A 27353-nucleotide genomic window follows, 5' to 3' on the forward strand; every position below is an offset into this window, starting at 1 on the left:
TGCGGGCACATTCCCAGTGGGGGGTGTGCAGGAGGCATCTGATCTGTGTTTCTCTCTCATCCATGTTTCTAACTCTCTGTCCCTCTCAATTCCTCTCTGTAAAAAATCAGTAAAATAGATTAAATTAAAAAAAAAGTCTGTTGTTCTACTGAAACATCACTATGAGCACTTATCTCCATACGAACTGGTGAGGCAGATTTCCAAATACCTTTCAGCTTAGAAAGTTCCTGCTCTTTCTCCTGCTGCAGCTGCAGGTACCTCTGCTTATGGTCATTGAACGTCCTGCTGAAGTCTTCTCCCTGCTTGCGGTGCTCCTCCTCCAAGTCAGTGTGCTGTTTCTTCAGCTCCTCGTGCTGACTCTGCAAAAGTGAGACTCTGAATAAAAATGCGGATTACCTAAAGTATAAAAAGAGTCTATTTCCCAGAAGCCTAGTCTTTCTCTTGCAAGAAAGTAAGAACAAATGGAGGAGGAGGTTTCGTGTTCCTCAGGCTGCTTTTCATTGGGGCAGCTCACCTCCGATTTCCCTTACGTTTCAAATAATGAGTTTGGGATCATGGCCAGAAACAATATTCTTCCTAATTTTTAACATCAATGGAAACAATAAGAATGTAGATGTTAGCCTGAGAGATGGAGAAGGGAGGGATATGGGAAAATTCCCAGGCACTCAAATTACTCAGGAAACAAGGTAAAGCTAATGGAAAAACTAACCCTCTGTGGATATTCGAGACTTCCTCTTTCAATCGGTTGTTTTCCTAAAACCATTTTTTATTTCCCTTCTTGGATTTCCAGCCTTCCTGGTTAGCCAGTGTAAAGAGGGGAGAAAAAAAGATTTTTCCCTTTTGGGGAAGATTAATTGATTGTACACTGAGTTATTCTTATTTATCTTACCCCTCATTATAATACTAAGCTATGATGACAATCTACATAAATTCTACGGTCTCCAAATGCTTCATGTGAAAGGTTATCTGCTGTAATTCAGGAACTGCTTTCTTGATAATAGAAATGATTCTGGTTTCAATAAAAAGTACTTGCCCTACTGCCCTGACTGGGTGGCTCAGTAGGTTGGAACAAAGTCCCATACACCAAAAAGGCTGTGGGTTCAACTCCCGGTTAGGACATACCTAGTTTGCAGCTCTATCCGTGGTCTGAGTGCATATGGGTGGCAATCTATTAATGTTTCTCTCTCTCTCAAAGAGGTTGGTAAAAAGACTTAAATATTAGTGGCACAAATGAGGCATTTGAATAGTTTACTGCTTGCAGTGTGTCTAAATAAAGAAAGTATCTAAGAGAAACCACCATGAAAAATTAAGCAAACAAAAAGCCTTGAAGAATAAAGAGAAAAACAAAAATAGTAGATGACCAGAGGGTCTGATTTATAAGAAAATGTATAATAAATTAAATATGTTCTTTGTAAAAAGGTAAAAATATGATGGGGCATTATACTTACATATCATCTTTGAGCCAAATATAACTTTAATATACCATATTATATAAAAATTAACTTTCTGTAACTGTCCTTAATCACTTAAGCTACTTAATTAATCCTTTCAACTCATTCCCAAAGAACAACATTAAATTACTCACTTTCAACATCTGATGCTGCACATTCAGCGCACTGTATCTACTATTGGAATCTTGCTGTAAATTGAAAAGAAGATAGTTAACACAAAGATTTTAAAAATCTGGCTCTTTTCCTAAACACAGCTTAAAAGTCTTCATGGAAGAATTTCATTTATTTCGCTTGCGTATGCTAAAATGGATTTACCCTTGAACCAGGCTGTCTCTGAGACCATCTCCTTATATAACAGCAGAAATAACGTTTTAACATTCCACAAGTTTGCTAGGTTTTAGTAATGACAAAGAGGGCATGGAATCATAAAATAGCAGTTTGGAGAAGACTTCCACTCTCTCATCCAGGAGCGCTCGGGCCCAGGTGTACAGAGGAGCTTGTCGCAAGACAGATAATCATACGCTGTGACAGGCCTCCAAGGGCAGGTGGGGCTGAACCCACAGGGACCAGGTCTCACAAGCTCAGCTTGGCTCACGGGAGGGGAGAGACAAGCTGCTTTCCTTCCCTGAGCTTCAGTGGGCAAGAAGTTCTCCAGCCACTGCTTTATCCCAGCGAGACTCCATTGCACAGGGTGAGAATTAGAAAGGATGAGGAGCAGACCAAGGACCAAGTTTTCCTTCAGGAGCAGAGCAAGGACTGAAACTTGAGCCTGAGCCTACGGCGGTTCCATGTTCCAGGAGCAGATCACTGGATCCCACCTTCACAGGCGGGTCTCACACACGTCCACCGTCCTGGGAGCCACGACCAGCCAGGACGCAAGACATCTGAGGGTTTTCTCTCCCATGCTGTGTCGTACCTCACACACCACACTCCTGGCTTACGGCATGGCCAGCACAAGGACATGCTCTCAATCTTTTCCCAGGTCGTAGTTTGTACAGCTTCTAAAATAAACTGCATTTTTGCTTTCTCATTTTATTTCACTGCTTTACCACTTTAGGTGACAGTGAAATTACAGTATAAAAGGCACAACAGAAGGCACAGAGTTTGGGTCTGAGTTTTTAAAGCAAGAAATAGCCTCCCAGCTACCCAACGAACTGACTCTTCTCAGTTTCAAGACCTCAAAACACGAATGTTTTACTCAACTAAAGCTTACTTTTTTTTTTTTTTAGAGTAAGAGAAAGACTAGTTTTTCCTCTAGTTAATTTGGACTTGGGAAGTTTTTAAGGCCAATATCATTTTTATTCATTTATGAATTCGACAAATGTGTTTGGATGAGCTCTGGCTGGGAGAGAGGCGAGGGAAGACTTCTCGGAGGTGGTGATCTCCGGGTTAGCTTTGAGAGTGAGGAGCACATGGGTACACAGGCACACCACAGTACTGTGTTAGACATTACTCAGTAATGTCTGTGCAAACACAAACCAAAATCAATATTACATTCTATGGGAAAGATTCGAAACAAATGAACAAATAAATGCATAAAAATATTTTTTTTTATTATTGAAGATTAAGCTATTCCCAATGCATTGCTATAATAAGTATTGGGTTAAGCAAATATGGGCTTTAAAAAACAATTATTAAAGTCTCCCTCTTAAATATGTTTGGTGGCAAAAAAAAAAAAAAAGTATTTCAGCCCTACAATACTAAAGATCAACAGAGAAAAAGCTTTTGCAACAATCTCCTCTCCTAAATTTCAGGAAATAAAAACTGAAAAGACAACTTACCCTTCCTTTATTTAGTGTTTCTTGTGCTTCTAACTTATAAACAAGAAAGTCTAGAAAATACAAAATGGGAGAAATAGAGAGTAAGTCCATTCTTTGTGAAATTTTCAAACATCTAAAAGAATAAAGGCAAACTTTATTCAGACTTCCAAAAAAATGTTCTAGGTTTAAAACAATCTACTTGGTGAGTTATATATACTTTATTTTGCCTCTCTGTACTTTAGAAAAAAGTTCAAAAACTATTACATATTTTTCCTCTTCACCTTAAAGCTGTAAATCTAGCACCAACAACATCTGCATTATAACCAAGTGATTAAAAGTGCATTTAGAATGCACACTCTGCAATTAACCAGCCTTTAAATTAAAGTGGGAAAAAATAAGCTGCACACCTAAAGACAGAGGTGATTTACTGCTGCCCACTAGATGGCACTGAAATCACTCAGGCCCTGAAGAGAATACCATCTGTCATGCTCCTAAAGCATGTTCTCCACTAGATGGCCCTGTAAAATCACGCTGCATTTGAAGACAAGAAAAATCCAAATCCGATCAAAGCATCTGATGCTGTTACACTCCTGTTCTTCACACAGGCTTAATCCGAGGATGACCAAAACATCCTAATCAATACTGCCCTCCTATGTTCTCCCTCCTTCGACCCACCGAGTTAATTATACACAACACCTAATGTCAACCTCAAGATTTATCACAAAATGCGCACAAATGTAAAAAAGCAGGTAACTTTAAATCACAAGCTGTGTAAAGCCTATGCTTTATACCAAAATTCTGATAAAAATCATAGCATTTGACTAATATCGGTGCTAAATGTTATTTTTTTCTAAATGAACCCATCAGCTGTCCAATAAAAGCCCTCACAAGATAAAAACAGGTCCATAACTGAAAAGATGTACAATGTGATCAATTTATTATGTTATAAATTTGTATATATATGTATAATGCACATGCCTATGTGTATATAAAATTTTTCATATTCTGGACAATGCATACTGTTATTGTATTTTCTGGATGTCTGTAGATAAAAGTTCCAGGCATTAGTAACGTATGTGTATAATATTCAAATGGAAAGCTGTTTATTTCTGAAATGGTATATATAACCTCAAGGTGGCACAAGCTGAAAGATCCTAAATCCAGCCTTGAGCAGAAATTATTTTAATACACAAGACACAGCAAATTGCTTGACATCTCTGTCTACCTATAAAACTGACTTTGAGTTAATATCAATTTCTTAGCAAAAAAAAAAAAAAAAAATAGTAAAGCAAATACATGTTGTTTCATTACTTACCTTCCTTTGCTTTCTTATGTTCAAGTCTTTCCTTTTGCAAGGATTTTTCTAATCTTGATCTGTGTTCATACACAACTGGGGGGGGAAAAGAGTTAAATTTTATTTTCAAAGAAAAAGAATTCTAAAGTGAAATTAATTATCATTTTTTAAGATAGCTGTAAACATGAAAATAAAAATGTATGGATGTATAATTTCCACATTTTGGGTAAAAATAGATGCAATCGTCAACATAATTCTGGGCTGACCCCTGTATAGTGTGCCCGTTATAGAACCAGTACTCCGGAAGGGGCTGTGGCCATCTCTGCCAGCTCCTTTTCCTTGTCCTGCTTCTAAAAATGAGCATCTCTGTGAAGTTCCATGCCTCTTCCTGGGCAACCATTGTCCACTCTCATGTCTTCAACCACCATCGGCATAGCATTCACCGCACACGTGCACTTCTAACTCCTGCCTCTCTCTTAAGCACTTGAGTATTTCCTAATAGGGCGTTTCCCCTAGATATCCCATTAGCACTGCCAAGCCACCGTGATCTGAATTCGAATTAAGGTTGCCATGCAGGTGATAAAATCTCAGCAGTACACCCGTGGGATGAGAAAGAAGGTGTATGCCCCCTGTACATCCAGGAAAACAGGTGAAAGAGCCACAGAAATGGAAGAGGGAAGGACAGTCCAAAGAACCTACAGAACTGCCCACAGAAGAACAAGTCAGGCTCACAGCTGCTTTGGTCGGAAGAAATGAATGGCAGAGGGATGCCATGCTGTGACCTTCCCACCCTCTCTCATCCCTGCCTACACCAGGGTTTGCTGGTGAGTAAGAGAGGAAGAGCAGAGGTGTTAGAGGACAACGGGGAGAAGACGTCTATCAGAACTCTCTTCCCGGACACGGGCTTCACACTCAGCAAAAAGGAGCTGCCGGAGAGGGAGAGGGTTTACTCATGAAGGACATACGGTGTCCACCGGGACTAGACCAGATACTCACTGAGCCGAGACTGTGTCTGTGGATAAAAGTTACTGAAAGCTTATTTTTAATGAATAAATGTGCTGTCTCACACTGGTTAAGTTCTAGGTAGACAGCAGTGATACATTTAAAGATTGTAATGTGATTCCTGATGTAGCAATACTTATTACACTACATAATTATAACACAAGAAATATATATTAATCTGAGAGAAGCTAAGAAGAAGCTAAGTCAGGCAGAGATTTCCTCTGGGGACTGAAATGCAACCCCACGCAGTGGTTTGAACAGGCAATGACAGGAAGGAGAGGATAAATGAAATTTCGGATGTACCATTTGATTCCTGTTTGTTCAGCATTTTGGTCACATATGATCTCATCCGCTGGCAAGCTAAGCCAAGCCTGTCCGTTGGTTCTTTTACCAGTCCCCAGCTCCCCACAAATACCTAAGATACAGTTTAAGCATTAACCCTGACCGACCATGAACAGCTTATACACCTGTCCAACACAACTGGCCGTCCTAAGTCGTCAGGGTCACAGCACGCCCACACACACACCTGCTACAATCTCTTGCCGCTGAAGGAATTTCCTGTCTCTCTTCCCACCCTTTCCCCATTGTCACAGCTGCCCGTTACCGGCTACTGCTGTCCAACCTCCAACATGGCCATCAACTCCTGGGTCCTCCACCTTCTCCCCTTACTGCACATCCCATCTTGTCATCTCATATTAACCTCCAATTCCCAGGGGTCCAACTACATAGCCCCTACTTCTACTCTGCTAGCACCTCTGTCCACGCCACCCAAACTTGTATGGTGTCATCTCTGATAGCATGCCTGCCCCAATCTCGTCTTTCTCCTCACCCTCAGCCCTCCACTGGTCATTACAATAACCGCTACACCAATCCTTTCTCCATCTGAGTTCCTATTTGATTCACCACCCCACCCCTGTGCTATTATAAAGGAATCTAACACAACTCTGCATTTACTTTAGCCCCTACTATGTACCTGGAACCACATATCAGTAGAAATGCAAAATGAATAGACATGGGCCTTGGCCCCAAGATGTGCAGTCTAACTTGGGAAATGGGTTCGGTAATTTGTAAATAATTAGAGCTAAATACATGTGGCATAATAAAAGTAAATTTAAACCCAGAGAAAGACAGGGGTGAGCTCTGGATGGGAAAGGGGTGAAGGGTGATGTGAACTCTTGGCTGCTTTGAGAGTGAAGAGAGAGATGAAGCAGCCCAGGTCAAAGGCACTTCCGAAGACACCACAGAGAGAAAGGCACAGAAGTATGAAATTAGACTAAAGGTAGTTGCAGTCCAAAAGGCTTGGCTGCAAGTCCATTGTTGAGAAACCACGTTTGTTCAGACATATCTGTATTTAAATCTCTCATCGATTGCTAGGATCCTATTAACAAGAGTTTCCTTGTTACCATCAGTACCATCTTGCATGACGTTTGGGATGAAGCAGGGAGAACAAAGACCACTGCTATTTTATAACAACAACTAAAGCCGAGCCTGAACTGCAGGCTCATAGTCTTGGAGACTATTTCAGTCAGGTCGGGGAAACAGACGGATTACAGTGTTGTCATGATATAACATGACAGAGGCAAGGATGAGATGCCACAGGAATACCTCAGCTCCCCAGCTAGGAGGAAAACACACCCTCCACTCCAGTCCACTGGCCGAAGTTCCCTCTGGGTAGACAGTCACAAGAACATAAAGGGGCCGGTGAAAAGGGAATTCTGGTGCACTAATTGGACATATTACAGATGATTTCAGCGAGCATGTGCACTCCATTCAAAGAAAGAAACAGGCAAAGTAGTCAATATCTTGCTCCAATGGAACTGAAGGGGCAGCAGGGGATCCTGGGCCCAGGGGCTCCTGAGGATGTTAGGTCCATTAGGGGCTAACAATTTCAGCTTAGAAACACCCATAATTAAAAAACAAAACAAGCCGAAACTGGTTTGGCTCAGTGGATAGAGCGTTGGCCTGTGGACTGAAAGGTCCCAGGTTCGATTCCGGTCAGGGCATGTACCTTGGTTGCGGGCACATCCCCAGTGGGGGGTGTGCAAGAGGCAGCTGATAGATGTTTCTCTCTCATCGCTGTTTCTAACTCTCTATCCCTCTCCCTTCCTCTCTGTAAAAAATCAATAAAATGTATTTTAAAAAAACACACAAGTCTGCAGTATTGTCAAGAACACATATATAAGGGGATTGCTAACCACCCATCCCCAGCCACTTCAGACTCTATATAGTAAATATCATGGAAGAGAAAGGACAGAGGGGGGAAGCCGCATTCATAAATTTCAATCCTGTGAAATTTTTCTTTGTTTAATATACAGCAGCGATTACGATAAACTCACTATTGCAAACTCAATGTTGTGTGGGACTCAGTAATCATTATCTTTGCCTTGGGAAGCAGAAAACTCATGGGTGTGATTTCATCTTCAATAAGTGAGGAGTAGATTACATTAAACAGAGAGGGAGTGTGGGGGGTGGGGTGAGGGCACTGGGTGTGGGGCGGAGGGAGATGGTGCTCCATTCTTTTCTTTATCCTCTTCCCTGCAATGCAGCCAGGAAGATAACGTGCCAAGAGCTGATCCACAGTACCCATTTGTCATCCTGAATCACACAACTGTCTCTGACAGCTTTACGCTCAATGGGAATTTATACACTCAACATATGAACAGCCATGTGTCTCAAGAGCCAGAAGATCCTAGGATACACAGTTATCAACTTTCATAAATCACCTGAAGAGATGCTGTAGGGTGTCCACAAAGAGGAGACCATGTTTGTGGATTTCAGTCCAAAGACAAAGGTCTTGGGACATCTAAGACATATTTATAAATACACAAAAATAATAATAAGTGGCATCACAACAAGAACTAAAGCAAGAGAATGTGTTTTTGTAAATGTAGTAGAAAAAAAGGAACAGAGGATACATGTAGAAGCCATGCAGTAATTCACTATTAATTAATATTATCTTACTCAGAACTGGTAAAGCCATTATTGCAGCACCAGCTTCTAGCCCTGATGTAATACGACTTAAGAGTGCAAAAATGGTTTGAGAGTTGGAGACAATCCCCAAGGAAGAAGGTGAGAAAGCAGAAGTGGCTGGTGGGAAGTGGAAGCGCAGTTCTTCATCAGGCCAGAGAAAGAAAAAAACAGGCCTAAAAGGAACTCCAAATTGGGAGCCGAGGAATGCACATGAGGTAAAAGATAGTGAGAGTGAAAACCAATCCTTGAAATTGGAAATCCTAGAAAGAAGGGGAGAGGGAAAGAGGCAGGCGGTAATATAATGGTTGAGAGCACAGACTCTAGTGTCTGATTTGAGATCCCAGATCCATTCCTTAAGGGGCAAGTTACTGAGCTTTGAACTTCAGTCTCTTTATATGGTGTGTGGTGGTAATAACAGTATCTGTCTCTTTGGATGAATGGCAGGGTTAAATGAGTTAATATATGTCAAGTGCTTAGAACACTGCCCAGCATCGGGTAAATACCAAAAAACACTAAAATATTTTTTCACTTTATCTGCTGTGATGGCTTAAAAGTGCCTGAGAGGAAATCAAATGGGTCCTCTCAACCCTAAAATTAGTCTAATAAAAACAAAGTAAAATTACACACACACACCCCACACACATTTGAAAAGATCTTGATTTTAGTTTTCTTAAACAATTTTTTAATTCCACTTAAAAAAATATATATAAAGTAAGTAATCATTCTAATAGCTTAGGAAAGCTCACAAACCAATTATTTATTTATTTATTTATTTTCATTAAAATATATTTTATTAATTTTGTAGAGAGAGAGAGGAAGGGAGAGAGATAGAGAGCTAGAAATATTGATGAGAGGGAAACATCTATCAGTTGCCTCCTGCACACCTCCTACTGGGGATGTGCCTGCAACCAAGGTACATGCCCTTGACGGGAATCGAACCTGGGACTCTTGAATCTGCAAGCCAATGCTCTATCCACTGAGCCAAACTGGTTAGGGCACAAACCAATATTTTAAATAAAAATTAAAGGACAGTAAAACCAGACAGAATTCTTGTGCCTTGCAGCTCTTCTAGAAAATCTCCCTATCAATTAAACACGCGCGCGCGCACACACACACACACACACACACACACACTACCCTTATTTCTTTTAAAATGCATTCTCCAGGCTTTCGAGCTAGTGATTTATCCAGACAAGTTTATAGTTTCGCTTAGAAGGAGGATCGCTAATCAATCCTTGTCACCTATCTCTATTTTTCTATTTATACTCTGAAGTCAAGGGCATCAGTCAAGATGAACTAATACTGCTAGCACCTTTGTAACAAAAATGGTACATGGTGAATATTCTCACAGCACCAAACAAGTTTAAGGAAAACTAAGTATAAAAACACCAGAGTTCAATCTGGGCACTGAAGACCTTAGGCCGAATAACACTGTAACAGGGACAGGATTTGAATCACGAGAACTCGAGGGAAAAAGAGAAAAGTCCATACTACTCATCAGCTGCTTACTGAAAAGGAGGTTAATATTTTCCATGCAGCTGAGAATGGAAAGAGGTTTTATTCCATTGTAAAGCCTTCAAGAGGGTGAAAACATATCAGCTTCCTACAGCAATTTCCCATTTTAACTTTGACTTCCCTCTGAAAGTCACAGAGAAATGAGCTGTATACATCCATTTATGGGTAAAATACACATCCATGACATTTGGGGTAAACTGCTCCCAATCGGAATTAGAAAGCAACACTAAAATTAGACAGAAAACACTGCTAAAATGTTTTAACAACTTAAGCCAGAGAAAGAGCAATGTTTCTTTGGTAGAAGCAACAGCCCATGGAATTTTGCTTTCAGTCCTGATAATAACATAAGGTTTTACCTTTATTTTAAAAAACGACAACTTAGGCTTGATATGGAAGTCACACAATTCGCCGAAACCAGTTTGGCTCAGTGGTAGAGCATCGGTCTGTGGACTGAAAGGTCCCAGGTTTGATTCCAGTCAAGGGCATATACATTGGTTGCGGGTACAACCCCGGTAGGGGGTGTGCAAGAGGCAGCTGGTTGATGTTTCTCTCTCATCAACGTTTCTAGCTCTCTATCTCTCTCCCTTCCTCTCTGTAAAAAATCAATAAAATATATTTTTTTTAAAAAAGTCACACAATTCAACTTGTGAAAATATTAAAAGTTGCAAGTAACATTATCATTTGACATATAATAAAAATCATAATGAACAAGTTTGTGCTTTTGATCACTGTGGGTGAGACTTTTAAGGAGGACAGCAAAAGAGATGAAAAAAAGGAAACTAAACTGAAATCAATATATTATAGTACTTTGAGGTCTTGTTCTGTAGGCCTAAAATCGTAGCTATTCATTATAGTCCTAAACCAGCTTTCGGCTGTGTTCTAACTTCCGGAAGTGAGGGGAAGGCCGGCCACCTATCCACCCCCCCTTCCCTCTAGAATGAGTTGGTCATTAGCATGAAGAAAACATCACAGAGTTTTCCAATTATCCTTTCTTCTTTCTTTCATATTTGCCTCATAAGACATCTAAGAAGGAATACAGATCTCCTTAGAAAACAACCGACATAAAATAAGTAAAGGACAAAAGAAGGGAGACAACTAATACCATTTTGAGGACCTCCCTGGGTCCTGCCTCCAGCCCTGTGATTGGCCAGGGCTCCCCTGAGGCTGTCTTCAGCGTCTCCCACCGGACTCTTCTGCGTCCCTCTTCCTATCATCTCACATAAACTGCAGCCGTCTCCGTAACCCCTCACACTCAACTCCCAGACCCTTACATTCAGCTTTTACTTCTCACTCAGTCCCAGCTCTACATCTTTCAGAACAATGCAACCTTTCCAGTCTGCTGGACAATTTATAGCTGAATTTAATTATTAATTAAGGCTTTTTACGGTTCACTCCCTTTGCTAAATTACATGGGCATGTTCCAAGCCCGGGGGCAGAACCTTCCAATGGCTCTCATTACCAGTGACCTAGCCCTCTCAGGGCCTCACCCAAGTGTCCCTCCTGCTCCAGCCCCAGCAGCCTCCCTAGTCCTCCCAGAAGCAGGCCCGCTCTCGCCTCCCCACCTCGGACTGCCTCTGCTCCTGCTCCAGATGCCTGTGAGACTGGCCTCCTCGCCTCCTTCAGGTCTTGTCCTTCTCACCAAGTCCCTCCTGGAAAGCCTACCTAAAACTGCAACCTGCTTCCCACCCTCGACACGTCCAATCTCCCTTCCTGGTTTATTATCTCCTTAGCACTTAACACTATAATATTTCTTTGCTGGTCTGTCTTACTTATTGTCCTTCTATCCCACTATAAGCTCAGTGAGGGCAAGAACTTCTGGTTTGTTTTATTTCACCCCTGTATCCCCAGCAAATTGTAAACATTCAATAGATAATGGATGGATGGATGGATGGATGAATGAATGAATGTATGAATGAACGAACATTATATATGCCTTGAAGGATGGGATTGGTTATCACTTTTTTCCTTTTCTTCTATATCCCAAAACCTCACTACCACTTCAGTCCCAATCCCCCAGTTCCTAATTCCCCAGTAGTATTCAAAAATCGTGTTAAATGAATGAGGGCATTTAGAAAATATTTCAGCGTGGAGCAGCCATTGTGGAAAACAGTAAGGTGTTTCCTCAAAAAATTAAATACGGAACTGCCATTTGACCCACTGATCCCACTTCTAGGACTATGGCCTAAGAAACCAGAAATACCCCTGTGTTCATAGAAGCACAATTTATAATAGCTAAGATTGGAAATAACCCAAGTGCCCATCAGTAGGTGAGTGGATAAAAAAAGCTGTGGGATATATACACCCCCCCGGAATACTACGCAGCAATAAAAAAGAAGGATCTCTTGCCTTTTGAGACAGCATGGAGGGACCTGGAGAGTATTATGCTAAGCAAAGTAAGCCAGTCAGAGAAAAACAAGCATCGCATGATCTCACTTATATGTGGAATCTAATAAACAAAACAAACTGATGAACAAAATAGATCCAGAGACATAGAAGCATGGAACAGACTGTGGAATCTCAGAGAAGGCAGGGTGAGGGGGGCTGGGTGGGAAGAGATCAACCAAAGGACTTGTGTGCATATATGCATAACCCATGGACACAGACAATAGGGTGGTGAAGGTCTGGGGCAGGGGGTAAGAGTGGGCTAGAAGGAGTAAATGGGGGGAAAGGGAGACTTATGTAATGCTTTCAACAATAAAGATTTTTCTTTTAAAGAAAGAAAATACTTCATACTTTTCCTCATTTGCCTGCCATCCTTTATGTCCCATCATTTTTCAACTGAATTTGCACACTTGCTAACTAATTAGTATCACATATCCCAGAGAATAAACAGATAAAGAATAGAGATTAAACATAAGTTGATCTGTTGATGTATAGGCTCATAAGATTAGCCGTAGTTAAAGAGTAGTCCTGAAATATAGCTCTCAGAATGCCGAGACGCCAAAGAACGATCTGATAGGTATTTTTCCATGAGGTGGCAATTGAAGTATTTTTTTATTGTACAATAAAGTTCCTATAATAGTTCACGCCAGTGTTATTTTTAAGTTTGCTGGGCATACAGTTGACAAAGTCATTTAAATGTAAATTTTAACTATGACTTAAATTGGTGCTTAACTGTCTTTTCTATTTTGGATAAAACTATACCCAGGCTTTCCCTCGTGACACAATCTAATTGAGATTTGGCTTTTTGAAACAAGTATTATATTAAATGACTTAAGCTATATTTCTCCAGGTAGCTTCATATAGCTCCTTTCTGGCATGCTTTCAAGTGGTGAGCCACTAATAATCATTATTAGGAGATGAAATCTATTCACTCCTCATGAAAGGATTCTTCTCTTAGCTGCTCAGAGCTATTATATTACAGCCCAGATTGCCACCCAGTAGTGTTCCAGGCACCTTGGGAGACACTGGAGTGTAGGGTTTACTCTTAGCAAAAGCTTATAATCAATAAATTCAGGTTGTAGAAGAGGCTAAAACAGGTAAAACAGTAAGAAGACAATTAGAGATCACCAAAGGTTAAGGGAACTTGAGGTGGCATAATGACATGCTGCTGAGTCAACAGATTTTTAAACATAATCTCTTTGTAAGCTGAGAAGAAAAATACCCTCTGGTCCCATAAAAATGCTGCACTCCATAAAGCAAAAAATACATATAAAATTATATGTATGTATATATTAGAAACTTAAGGACTCACAGTAATAGTAAAAAATTATTCTAAAATCGGATGTATATAAATAGACCCCGTACAGTATTCTTCTTATCTAGTAGTCAAATTTCAGCTGGACAGCATCACAGTATTTCATGAGAGAGAAAGAGGGTTAGGTTTCTGGTCACCCAGAATTAATGCAAGGATGTACAAGAATGCCCTTGAGAAGGGCTAAACTATGCAAAAGCACACAGTTTTATAACGGGACTATGAATTTACGCACATACTTTTCATAATGTATGTGCTTGAAGCAAACATAAAAGATATTTAATTTTCCTAAGTTATCTAGGAATGCCGGCAAAGACGAAACAACCTAAAATCTAGTACTTCAGTAGCAATCCCAAAGAGGTTTTTAGATTTAATAAACCTGAACCCAGAGAACACCCATGACCGGGACAGAGGGAGCTGAACTACCACTGGCTACTCCTTCAAAACCACTCAGCAATCCCTGCTTCATCCAAACTCCCAAAGACAACTTTTTTTTTTTTTTCAAAATATGAAAACAGGCAACATCCTATCTAATAAAGAGGGACTATGCTATTGACCCTCATGCTGTCACAAAGATGGAGGCACCCACAGCCAATAAGGAGGGAATATGCTAATTGACTGCTCCGACCTCAAAGATGGTGGCACCTCCCAGCCACAAGATGGTGGCACCCAGTCTCCTAAGCCCCGCCATGGTGGCAGGTGCATGGCAAGGCCAGGTCCACCTCCCAGCAGGCCTGGCCACTCCACACGCCTGCCTCCAGAGTCCCCCAGTCCCCTCAGACCTCCCAGTCGCCCAGGGCCAGCCCGAGATGCAGGCAAGCCTTGGATAGCGGCTGCCCAGCCGCTCAGGGTCTCCCAAGACTCAGGTAACCAGGGCCACTGAGGCTTGTGCTGCCGGCAGTGGCAGCAGCAGAGGTGTGATGGGGCGTCACCTTCCCCTGAGGTCGCCTTCTGCCCCTGAGGGTTCCCAGACTGTGAGAGGGGGCAGGCTGGGCTGGGGGATGCCTCCTCCAGTGCATGAATTTTCATGCACCAGACCTCTAGTATCTTATAAAAGGTTCTACAGAAATCTGGCTTGTAAAAAGATACTATGTAAGCTCTCTTACCTATCACATCCTGAATATTTTATTCAATGAATAAAATAAATATTCATCACTCACTTTACACATCATGAGCACAACAGTAAGAAATATATCTTCTCTGAAGAGCTCATATTCTGGCAGACAGATATAATTGATAATACACTTAATAGTATGTTAGAAACCAGTGAGGGTCATGGTGGGAGGGGGAAGAGCATGGTATAAGAAATTGAAGGTGTGGGAAGGATGGGTCAGAATTCATTTTTAAATAGTGTGGTCAAGGCAGGATGCAGGAGGAGGAAAATGGCGGAAGAATAGACGGACAGGTTCTGAGCCTTGTCCCGAAGCAGAAAGAAAGAGCAGCTGAGGGTCGCACTGGGAGTGTTTGTTAGAAAGCTAAGGGACAGGCGAACTCCAGGAGAAGGCGGAGGACTGCTGGTTGGGGTTCCCCTGACAGGGAAGCACCCACAGCGGGGCTGGGTCCCCTCCTGGAGCTAAGCCACGGCAGCTAGGTCCCCTCCCGGAGCTACCTACGGGCTTGGACGGGGAAATCTCACCATCTTTAAAGGAAAAGTGGATCTTGCCAGAGGCCTGAATATCTACAGCCGCAGCAGCTGTGAGCCCCAGAACACGGGTCCCAGGTGGCAAGAACACTTGGACTCAAAAAAGTGCTCCACTGCACCATGGAAGGTCAGAATCCTGTGGTCCAACCTGAATCTACTCAGCCAGAATTTCCAGGGAAGAGACTTGATCATCTGAATATTTAGCAAGTGTGCCGTACTCACTCCCGTGAAAGTTTTGGAAACACTACGTTTAGCCTGGATTGATAGGAATGTGAGAAATGAGGGTCAGGAGAGAATGACAGGACTGCAATTGACTTGATCAGATCTACATGGCTATAAAAAAATAACTTATGGGTCAAATAGAAGACAGTGTAGAGAGTCTGAGAGTGAGTAGAAGTTGATGAATTAGCCAGGAGGTCACTGGAATAACCTAAAATAAAATAACATGAAAGTTAAATTTCAATATTGACTAGCATATAAGAAAATATTAATTTGCCAATAAGACAATCCAATAAAAAAAAAGTTATTTTTTTCTGATTAGAATATACAAAATTTAGGAAAGTGAAAAAGAGTAGGAGGTGAAAAAAAGTATGAGTAGTGTCCTAACCGGTTTGGCTCAGTAGACAGAGCATCGGCCTGTGGACTGAAGGGTCCCAGGTTTGATTCCGGTCAAGGGCATGTACCTCTGTTGTGGGCACATTCCCAGTGGGGGATGTTCAGGAGGCAGCTGATCAATGTTTCTCTCATCTATGTTTCTAGCTCTTTATCCCTCTACCTTCTTCTCTGTTAAAAAAAATCAATAAAAGTTAAAAAAAAAAATATATATATATATGTGTATAAAAGTATAAGTAGGCACTTAAAGATATCCTAATGGAAATTAAATATATGAAAAAGTGGTCATCAAAATTAGTCATCAGAAAATCAAATTAAAACACAATTTAGTACCTAAGCGTCCATCAAAATAGCTAAAATTTAAAAAGACAGAAAATACCAAGAGTCGACGAGAATGTAGGGGAGAACTCTCCTCTTTGCTGATGGGCGTGTAAATTAGTAAAATCACATTAAAAAACTGTCTGACAGTATCCGCCAGAGCTGAGGAAGAAATGCCTTGTGGCCTAGGTATGTACCAACCAAACGCCTAACACTTAGTCACCTACAGTCACACAGGAGAATCTTAAGAACAGCATTATCCATAACAGTCCCCAGTTGGAAAGACGGGCATCTACCATAGCAGAATGGGTAAGTAGTGGCTGTTCAAAAAATAAAGCACCACTCAGCAATGTGAACAAACTAGATGTAACAACATCGGTGAGTTTCACCAACATAATGATGAGGAGAGGAGCCAGGCAGCCACATGGTAATTACTGAATGGTTCCACTTGCAAAAGTTCAACACAAGTAGAACTACAGGGCAGTGCTAGGAGACAGGGCATGGTTCCCAGAGCACGTGGCAGTGGCAGGCAGGCGGGCGAGGACTGGAAGAGAGCACGAGGGAGCAGTTTGGGTGCTGGTGATGTTCTGATTCTCGGTCTACACAGTCTGCTTGTGCAAGTTCACTGAGCCATATACGGATGATGCATGCACTTTTCTGAATGTACAACTGTGTCACGTGGTCATGATATTTGTGATTTCCAGTTGCATAAGTAAAATAGAACATAAAACATATTTAGATGCATGTTTTCTCCATCCACACCTCCCCAAACAATTTGATTCAAATGCTTCCCCTGTGTATCCGACCTCCTTGTGCAGGTCACCTCAGGTGGCGTGTTCAGTCCCTCCTCTGACAGATGCCCGTGGCATGCTCATCTTCACTGCTACCATCCCTGCAAACGTCCTGAACTACAAATATTTGCTAAAAGTTACGATGGCTTACTTTTCACTTGTAGGTGCACATTGATGCTTCCGATAGCCCTAATGGCTGATGTGTTTTTGTTTTGTGGGGTTTTGTTTGTTTTTTTGTAAAAATATTTTTTAATAGTCATTTTGCATTTGCAATTGTGAGGACACATTCCAGGGACAAAATGCCCATGCCATTTTAAATGGGACTGCACCGTTTAAAAATAAAAGGATTTTGTCAGGAGGCCTCCATAAATATCTAAGCACATGAAGTGAGGTCATGTTGGGCTCGTGTGTCCTCCTCACACAGGGCTCTGCTGTTTAAAATGAAGCGGTTGGGAAAGCACCCAGTAATAGCACAGGCTTTGTACCGACTCCAACACAACGAGGCCTCCTCTGTTCTGGGGGGGGTGGGCTGTGCAGCATGAAGAGAACCTTGCCCTATAATATTTAAGCACATGCAGTCATCATTGACAGAGGGAGAGAAATGCACAAAAGCAAATATATATATATATATATATATATATATATATATATATATATATATTATTGAGTTTTTATAGAGGAAGAGAAAGGGATAGAGAGTTAAAAACATCGATGAGAGAGAATCATCAATCAGCTGCCTCTTGCACATCCCCTACTGGGGATGTGCCCGCAACCAAGGTATCTACATGCCCTTGACTGGAATCGAACCTGGGACCTTTCCGTCCACAGGCCAACGCTCTCTCCACTGAGCCAAACCAGTTTTGGCAGAAGCAAATATATTTAAGGAAATAAATTTAAAAGGCCTGAGTGACTGGTCCCATGCGCACTATGAAAGTGGGTCCAAGGATGGTGCAGATTTTTCTGGCGTAGGCTGCTGTGTGAAAGGTAGACACAGGACCAAGGAGGATGGGGTGAGGAGCCCGTTATGCCTCTCGTGTGGGGCATGTTTAAAGTGTGATAGAGATGTATGCATAGCAGAGAAGAGTAGAGAGTAATCTAAGCAATACCCAAGTGGCTGGCGGCTGGAAGGTTACTGCTGGGAAGGTCTATTTCACCATCATTTACGGGTCTAAGACCTAAATCCCAGCCGAGCCTCCACCACCACTGCTTACTCCCCTGACATTTTCGGTCTTTCAGCCCCCAAACAGCTTACCTCCTTACAGTTACCACTGAGCGATGTGAAAAAGATGACAGACTGCGGGGACAAAGTCAACTCTGATGTCTAAAACCTCCTTCACCAGTTTAATCGGCATTCTTAGCGATATCCTACATCCTCTTTGTACTTTTTTGGACACTATGCTCTTGTAGCTCTTCTTTGCTGCAAGAGTATAGTGTTCTTTCCTTTCCTCTTATTTCCTATAGAAAATGAATACTTTCCTGATGGTCTGTTCAGAAGAACCCATGTAACTCTAAGCAGGAATACCCTCTGCTTTGAGGTACTGGGCACTACATTTGTGAAGGTGCAGGTTGTGAAATGTAATTTTAGAAAGTCTAGCAACCTTTCTTTAGCCATTTGCTTATCGCACAGTATTTTAAAATGCAGTTGTATATATGATCTATATGTGATGAAAATATATATCTGATATTTCTGTATAGAGTTCAATAACTTTCACAAGATGTTCCTTACAAAGTCAGTGATCAGGAATTTGCGTAAGATAAAACAAATATTGGTTATCCATGAAAGCATTTTCCTTTTAAGCTTGCATTCCTGACTGTGATGAAAAAAAACTGAAAGCAAACCAACAAAAAAATTACTGTGATTCAAACTGTTCAACACTGAGTAAGAAAATAAACAGGAAAGAAAACTTAAAAATTGGCTTTTGAATGGTTCTATTTTTTCAGAGCATTTTTTCCTGAATTTTGAAAACAGGTATGTAATTTACTATTTACATATGAAATCTTTGTAGAGTGAAAAAGTTTTAAAAAGTTCTGTTAGGTTTTCTGTATATACAATAAGATACTGCAATGCTGATTAAATAAGGAACAGATTTTTAAAACCCAAAAAGAAAACTTCCTTTCTGTTTTTTTTTAATCCACTTTTTTATAGAATTTGTCCAAAACTCAACATGGAATAAGCATACAATGCAAAATACCAACTTAAACAGGTTTAGAAAATTTTAAAGAGGTTAAAAATAGAATTGTATACAGGGTGTGGCAAAAGTAGATTTCCAGTTGTTTGTATGGAAAATAATACAATAATTAATAAACAATAATACAAAAATAAACTCATATACTCACAGCTATAAACCCCACTCTTGCCCCACCCTATATACACTTCTCCTTGAATCTTCTTCAGATCTAATCTCCATTTTCAGAACTGGAAGAAAAATTGACGTTCTCAATGATATATAACCAATGAGCTAAAGCAATTAATACAGTTTGGAGTGCTTTTCAGTAATATAACTTGAAGCAAAAAGAATTTTAAGTATGTTTTTATTTCCCTCCCATTTTCTAGAAAAACACTTGGCAAAGAACTTTCCATACAAACTCAAACTCAATGGAATGACTTAAGTAGAGACCAGAAACCATATGGTTGGAGAAGGTAATAAGTCTTCTATTTAATACTAACAACTAAATTCATGAGAATATTCCATTTCCTGACTATTTCACTTAATTGAGTTTGCTGCTTTGATGTTCAGTCTTTAAAAGCAAAATGAATTAACAGTTCAAACAGCAGCCTCTCAAAGATCATTCTAAAATATACTTCATGAGAGGAATAAAAAAGTGCCTATTAAAAACATGTCTTATAATATGCTAAACTTCCCTTAATGGAGATCTTAAAAGGGTATCATTATTATGTCATCTCTATTTTTATTTTCCAAGTTAGGGTTATGTAAGACAATTATGTAATGTAGCTAGTTCACAACTACAACGCTTTTGTACAGAAAGATGAAGTTACTAACTCACCATGAGTATGATAAATACTTTCTTTTTCTAGAAGTTAAAACTTATTAACTAATGAAAGTGGTAGGTAAGTATGGTTGGCTTTTTAAAAATGTCTACCAGGTACTAGACACAAGTATAGATATTCTCATTAAACTCATAAATCCAGAAACCAAGTATAAGACAATGCTCTAACCAACTGAGCTACCAGCATGGGTCTGGAGACCATATTTAAACCCAGGTCTGCAGTCATTTCATATTTTAGGGAAGTGCATCGTTTCTTCATCTTCCTGCCTTGGGTAGTCACACTATGGCTTCGTTAAAGTCTCCAAAGTAATCTTCAGCCTCAAGAAATATAATTTCAAAGGTAAACTCTCAAAACACATTATGAAACCCAAGATGAATTATTTTTAATATTCTTTTCCAGTAATGTAATCAATCAATAAATGCCAGTTTTTCAACTAATGGAAACTTCCTTCATTTTCATGAAGGTTATTGAAAAAGTTTTCAAAAAAAGAAAACATGTGACCTTTCTAGACAGAAGCATAAGGCTTTATCATGTCAAAGGGAAAGCTCCTCTAATGTAACACATTTCTGATTTAGTATTAAATCCATATTCTAAATTAATGAAGTCGGGCAGTTCCCCACACTTTGTTATATTTAATAATAAGTTCAGTCTTCTTAGTGAGTGTAGGTTTCCTACTCTAACTTGCTAAATCAACTTTTAAGACCAATCCTTTTTTCTAATCTTTTTTATCAGTGTTGAAGATGACAGCTTTCTCTCCATCCTACAAGCCAGGGGCATTATAGACTCAAAGTGGAGCCAGAAACTGGTACCTGGAGCACATTCTCACACATTGCTTTCAGCAGCCCCCCTAGCTGGAATAGGGGTGATGGCCAGAGGCACAGACTCAAGCATGAACCAATGAAGCCTTCCAGCTGACGTCACTAATATTTCTCAATGTCTTGGCATACCTGGAGGAAAGGGGAGTTGTGATAAATTGGAAAAACAGCTAAATTTGGAGTTGGCAGATTTGGATTAAATTCCTTCTATCATCTGTAATAATAAAAGCACAATATGCTAATTAGACCGGATGTCCTTCGGGACAACCTTCTGGACGACGCTGGGGCTGTGAGGGAAGGCCAGGTCCCGGGTGCGGGAAGGAAGCCATTGCCGGGGGAAGGAAGGCCTACTATTGCACGAATTTCATGCACCAGGTCTCTAGTTTAATATGTTTGTCCTTCTGGACATATGTTTGTCATTCTGGACACAATTTTTTTGAGCTGCATTCTTCTAACCCATAATGTAAGTATCAGGGCCTACTTCAATGTAGGGCACATAATAGATTATGGGTGAATTTCACTTGAACTTAAAGCAAGAAACAGACAGAATCTTATTACTCTCGAGGCATGGATGATGACTGAATACAAGAAACGCAACATTCCAAAGAAAGCAGCCTGAGTCTGTGAAAGGAACTGGCCACGGTGAGAGGTTCCCAATGGTCAGGAGAAACCAGACCACGGGGAAAACAAGGGCACAGGGCAGCAGGAAGTGTACGAACTGAAATGAGTTTTGCAGGGGTAGCATACCAGAGAAGCCAGGAGAGCAGGGGATGACCCATTTTTACTTGGTGACAAGAGAATGCCGATTTCGCTGGTTTTGCTACTGAATGAGTCACAGGGGTGGGTAGGCTGAGAAAAAAAAAAGAATGTGAGGGCGTGGAAAAATGTAATGACATGGATGTTGTAGACCTTACTCTAATTAAAAAATTCCTTGCTCTGACTGTTTTGTTAGAGTATCTACAGTGACTGAAATATCCTCCCCCACCCCCACCCCACCAAACCCCCACAACCTAATTCTCTTTTCCAAGGTGCCTCTGACTGAGTCCCACTGTTGCCAACCCCAGGCAGGGAGTGAGATACCACACAGCAGTTAAACCTGCTTGTGGGCGTCAAATCTCTGAAGGATACCTAGAAAGTAGGTGTATTTTTATGGGTAGTTTTGGACTCTGGGTTTTCCAGAAGGCTAAGATACTGGTACCAGTCTGCAGTGAAACCCAAGCTTGGTAGGTAGGCCTGGTCATCCCAGCTCACCCTACGTCACTGGAGATAAGCGTCCATGGCATTTGTCACTAGGCACTAAATGATAGAGTGTGAAGTCCATTTCACCTGCTGGAAACAACTAGAGATGGAGGAAAGTAGGAAAGAAAATGCTAGGTAACATTCTAGGCCCTTAACATATTAATTTATTCTTTACACCAACTCTGTAAGGAAGGTTTAAAAAAAAAAAAAAATCAGGCTCAGAAAGACTCAACAACTTGTTTCAAGACATAAACTGAAAATCTGGCAGACGTGTGAGTCAGACTGACTTCAAAGCCAACCATGACATACTCAACAGAGACAAAAGTTCAATAGAAAAACCTAACATCCTGTCTATTAAGAGTGGTTAAGACATAGGTGAGTACCAGAAAGAGGCACAAATGGGCCACTAAGAGCTAAACTAAAAAGAAAGCCCCTCTTAAAACTTAATTACTCTAAAAAGAAAACTTTGTACAGAATAACGTTTATTTTTATTGCACGTAGTTCTATAAAGCTTGGTTACTGGGCTTTCAAGTCCACAGAAAAACTAGATGAGACAGCTTTAATAAGAGGGAGACAGAATGGCTTTAGCAAGAAGCTGATAACAGTGAAGAATGCTTTGAAAAAAATAATCACTATTCAGAGAACTAATTTCAAAGATTCACTGATTGAGGGCTAGTTAGTGTGCGGGCAAACTCCTCTAAATACACCGACCACATATAATGAAACACAATTTCATATATATTTTAGCAACATGATCTTTAAAAATAGATAACTAAGTAATTTGCCATTTCTGCTTACAGAGACATGGTTTTCTGATTTTTGTTGTTGTTGTTCAAAATATGGTGTCTTACCTTCTTACATTCTGAACATGCTACAAGGATATTACAGCACAAAATAACTGCACTGATCCTAAGACATCCAGAGGACAGCTTTCCAGACTGTTCCCTATAATCCCCACCTTGGGGTATTCATACTCCTACAGTGCACCAGGGCTGGTCTTTGAGACTAATAGCATCCAGCACAACTGATCCGATCCACTCCCAAGGTTAGATTATAAAAGATTGTGTCTTCTGTGTTGGGCTCTTCCTGTGGGGAGCTGGGCGCCATGTCATAAGGACACTCGGGCAATCTGTGGAGGGGAGTTCTATAGTGAGAAACTGAGGTACTGGGCCAACAGTCAGGAACTGAAGCCAGAGCCAGCCAACAACCACGGAGAATGAGTTGAGCTCAGAAGTGATTCCTTCCCCCAAAGCATCTCCCCCAGACACTCCATTCTTCCACACAGCAGCCCAACCTATCACTTGGTTACTTGGTTACAGCCTCATGAGAGACCCTGAGCCAGAACTATCCAGCTACGCTGCTCCTGGATTCATCACCCTCAGAAAACTGTGAAAAATCCTATATAATAGAAGAGTCATTAAAAACAATAATATGCAAATTGTCCCCTGGACTGGGAGTTCAACCGGGAGTTTGAAAAGGGGACTAGGCAGGCAGGGCTACCTGCGGCCCCTCCTCCCAGCTGGCCCAGCCTGATCGGTCCTGATCTGGCCAGGTCAGATGGACCCCACCGGAGCACAAATGTGTGCACTGGGCCTCTAGGAGTTAATGTTTATAGGCTAGCTGCTTGAAAGTGCTAAGTTTTGGGGTCATTTGTTATGCAGCTGCCTTTCTAGGAGTTGAAATCTGAGCTGAGGCAGGAATAAAAGGGAGGCAGTGATGAAATCTCAGGGAAGAACTTTCCTGACAGAGAAGAGAGAGAGCACAGCAGGTATAAAGACTCTGAGACAGGAGTGAGCTTGGGGTGGGCATGGAGACAGCTAACAGGCCCACACAGCTGGAATCTTCTTGGTGAATTAAAACAAGTGAGTTAAAATTTCCTCCAAAGAGGATGGGAAATCACATTACCCAATTAATACTCTACAAAGAATCATCTTTGTAAAGTGCTTGGGAAGTAAGGGGGGAAGCAGGAAAACCAGATGGAAACCTACTGCCATTGGTCAAGATATTTTGGTACATCAGGCTAGGATGCTAGAAATAGAAATATGTGTTGATTGGTTAAGATTCAGGATATACATCTTGAAAGCAGAGCCAACACAACTATTAGTATATGAAAAAAGAGCTGTGTAGCCTACAGCATGCCAGTAGGTTCCGGTTTTTGAGTGACCAGAATAACATCAGAATAGGCCAAGAAAGAGGGGAAATTAGATATGATCTACTGAGACATAACTCAGAATTCAAAAAATAATTTTAGGTGTGGTAGCTACAAATCATAACCTCTTATAGTTAAGTGCTGGGGGGGGGAGGTGCGCTAGGAAAAAAAGGCTCTTTTCTTGAAATACTCTACTTGGTGTCTGTTCTGATTGGTGCCAACCATACTGTTGTGTTTTTTTTTTTGAAGTGTTTAAGTAATGAACTAGCAAAGTAAAATAAATAAATTCAGCAAATAAGAAATAAAACAGAGACAAGGAAACCAAAGCCAGATTTTCTTCCCACATCAACATATTTCCAAAGGAACAAGCTAATGAGAAGAACTATTTACTTAAGTCAGAGAGCAAACAAGTACACCGGTAGCTGGCTGACTTCACTGGTTTCACCTATGAGGCCTTAACAAGAATCTACATGTTCCCACTCCGAAAATTTTCTGAGCAGGCATTGTTCACAAAAAGTACAGAAATGAACTTGGCAGAGAAAAGCAAAAAACGAAACTACCTCTTCCTACTGCTTCTTCTAATTCTATGCACCAAAAGCAGGCCGGGACAACTCACAGGAAAGATCCGGTTCTGAATCAAAGCCAGACTGTATACCTAAGGGACCCACCTTCAGTTTCCCATGTTTAGTAGAAATGTCTGATATTCTCAAGTTAAGCCATGAAGCATCATATCGATACTTTAAAAGGTGAAAACATAAGCAAATTACTATTAGGATTCTCTTACTAGAGAAGGTTCATAATAACTTACTATCTTACTAAAGAAGCCACACACACACACACACAAATACACACACACACACACACAAACACACAATCTCACATTAAAAGGAAGGAATTAATAAATGTACAACTTGAAAAGTAAGGGAGTTTTAAAGAAATGCCTAAAATCAGTTAAGTTTTAAAAAAACACAACAGACTGGTAAAAAGATAGGCAGGATATCTGCCTCTACCAATTTTCCAGCCCCTCCTCCCCTCCCCCTGGCTTTGTGTATAAACATATATAGTTGCCATAGTAGGTACTATAGCTTTCAAATAAATACTAATGGCAAAATTTTGTTCCTTTAATTTTTTACAAAATAATCTCAGTGACTATACAACAGGTTTTTTTTGTTTTTTATTTTTATTTTTTTAAATTATATTTTATTTGCCGAAACCGGTTTGGCTCAGTGGATAGAGCATCGGTCTGCAGACTCAAAGGTCCCAGGTTTGATTCTGGTCAAGGGCATGTACCTTGGTTGCGGGCACATCCCCAACAGGGGGCGTGCAAGAGGCAGCTGATAGATGACTCTCATCAATGTTACTAACTCTCTATCTCTCTTCTTTCCTCTCTGCAAAAAAATCAATAAAATATATATATATATTTTTAAATATATATATATATTATTTGATTTTTTACATCGATCAGCTGCCTCCTGCACATCCCCTACTGGGGATGTGCCCGCAACCAAGGTACATGCCTTTGACCGGAATTGAACCTGGACCTTTAGTCCGCAGGCCGATGCTCTATCCACTGAGCCAAACTGGTTTCGGCACAACAGTTTTTTGTTTTTTTTTAAAGCAAAGTATTACATATATCCACAAGAAGTCTACCCAAAATTTTAAATGCCTAAATCCATCCATGGGTCCATGTTCTAAGTTGTTTTAGTTTTGGTTTTGTTTTTTAATTTTACCCACTTAAGTTATTATATAAAAATAAATCCTATATTTTGTCACATCTACTTTTGCTGCTAACATCAGCACCATGAACGTTGAAATACTTTGATAGTGAAGTTCTACTTATTCTGTTACTGAGAGAGCAGAGTCATAATTCTCTCTCTTGATTCCAGCACCTATACAATAAAGTTTATAGCCCTACAAAGTCTCTGCACAGTAGGTGCTCAGGAAAAGTCTGTTGAATACAAGGACATGTTTACTTATTGCCCTTTGTTTACCATTTATGCTAAGTGCTTGTTTATTATAAACTCATACTCTTTGCCAAGAAAATACAAATATAGCTAACATATCAATCTTCTTTAAAATCTATATCAAATCACTGCAAAATGATTCTTCAAGTAAAATTAGCTTTCTTTTTTTATCTCATACTGTACTAATTTTGAAAGTAACTAAGATAGATGGGATTTAAACTTTCAAATTCTTCACGCCTCACATACCCACACCCTGTCACTCTTGCTATTGCATTTCCTGTTGTGGGCAGAGTATCCTTCTGCATCCCAATCCATTAATGTTGGGATTAACCGCAAGACTGCTAGGTCATCAGGATGTAGACAAAAATGACAGTGAGCCAGTTCCAAGGCAAAGCTTTACGAGGTAGCACAGGATACCTCTTAAAAGGACTCTGAGAAGGGCACCATCAGAGAGACGAAATCCTTTTGGCACTGGTCATAGAAAGGAGTCATTTGAAGTCTGCCTGAGACTGCAAACCTGTTGTCTATACCTCGGTCCAGACAAGTTAAGCCCAGACTAGCCCAGTCCATCATGGCCAAGACACAGCCAACTGCAGACTGTGAACATGACTATGTTTATGACTGTAAGCCACTGAAATTTTGAAAATTGTTACAAAGCAATAACTAATATGTTGATGCTTCATACCTTTATAAGGCAACTCATGTAACATTAACTGCATCAAACTACATCTTCTTTTTAGGATAGGATTTACCTATCCTAAACTAATAGTAATTTTCTTAGCTACCTTCTATTTTAGAAAACTGAATCAGAAATCTTTTCAATAAAGGTGTTTTTTTAAGAAAAGTCACAGAAAAAACAACAACAACTATAACTAAAGTCTAATCTCCAGAAATAAACTATAATATTGAATAAGCCATATTTAAAGAAACCCCAGTTATAATTTTGTAACCTCAGATGTTTCTACAATTTACCTACCTGTCCTCTAAGTGAACTAAAAGTAAAGAATCTCCTTAAATATCTGATATAAATGCAAAGCCACCTGTCTGGTTTTTTGAGCAGTTTCTAAATAGCTTCCCTTCAAAACTTCACAGGTATGAACTAATTAATGCTGGGAGGGGGAGCCAGT

General features: G+C 40.4%; 1 protein-coding gene across 4 annotated transcripts in view; it reads right to left on the reverse strand.

The window, feature by feature from the left end:
* The window catches only part of GOLIM4 (golgi integral membrane protein 4), an 80148-nt gene that overhangs the window by 33316 nt on the left and 19479 nt on the right, over positions 1 to 27353 (reverse strand). For all 4 annotated transcript variants that reach the window (XM_084874125.1, XM_084874124.1, XM_084874123.1 and 1 more), the window contains exons 2-5: positions 4527 to 4601; positions 3233 to 3282; positions 1586 to 1639; positions 209 to 359 (exon numbers count right to left, since the gene is read on the reverse strand). In XM_084874125.1, coding sequence (XP_084730251.1) covers positions 209 to 359; positions 1586 to 1639; positions 3233 to 3282; positions 4527 to 4601 — 330 coding nt within the window. The remainder of the gene's footprint in view (positions 1 to 208; positions 360 to 1585; positions 1640 to 3232; positions 3283 to 4526; positions 4602 to 27353) is intronic.

This window comes from Pipistrellus hanaki (assembly GCF_964339955.1).
Source record: "Pipistrellus hanaki genome assembly, chromosome: 2".
NCBI classification, from domain to species: domain Eukaryota; kingdom Metazoa; phylum Chordata; class Mammalia; order Chiroptera; family Vespertilionidae; genus Pipistrellus; species Pipistrellus hanaki.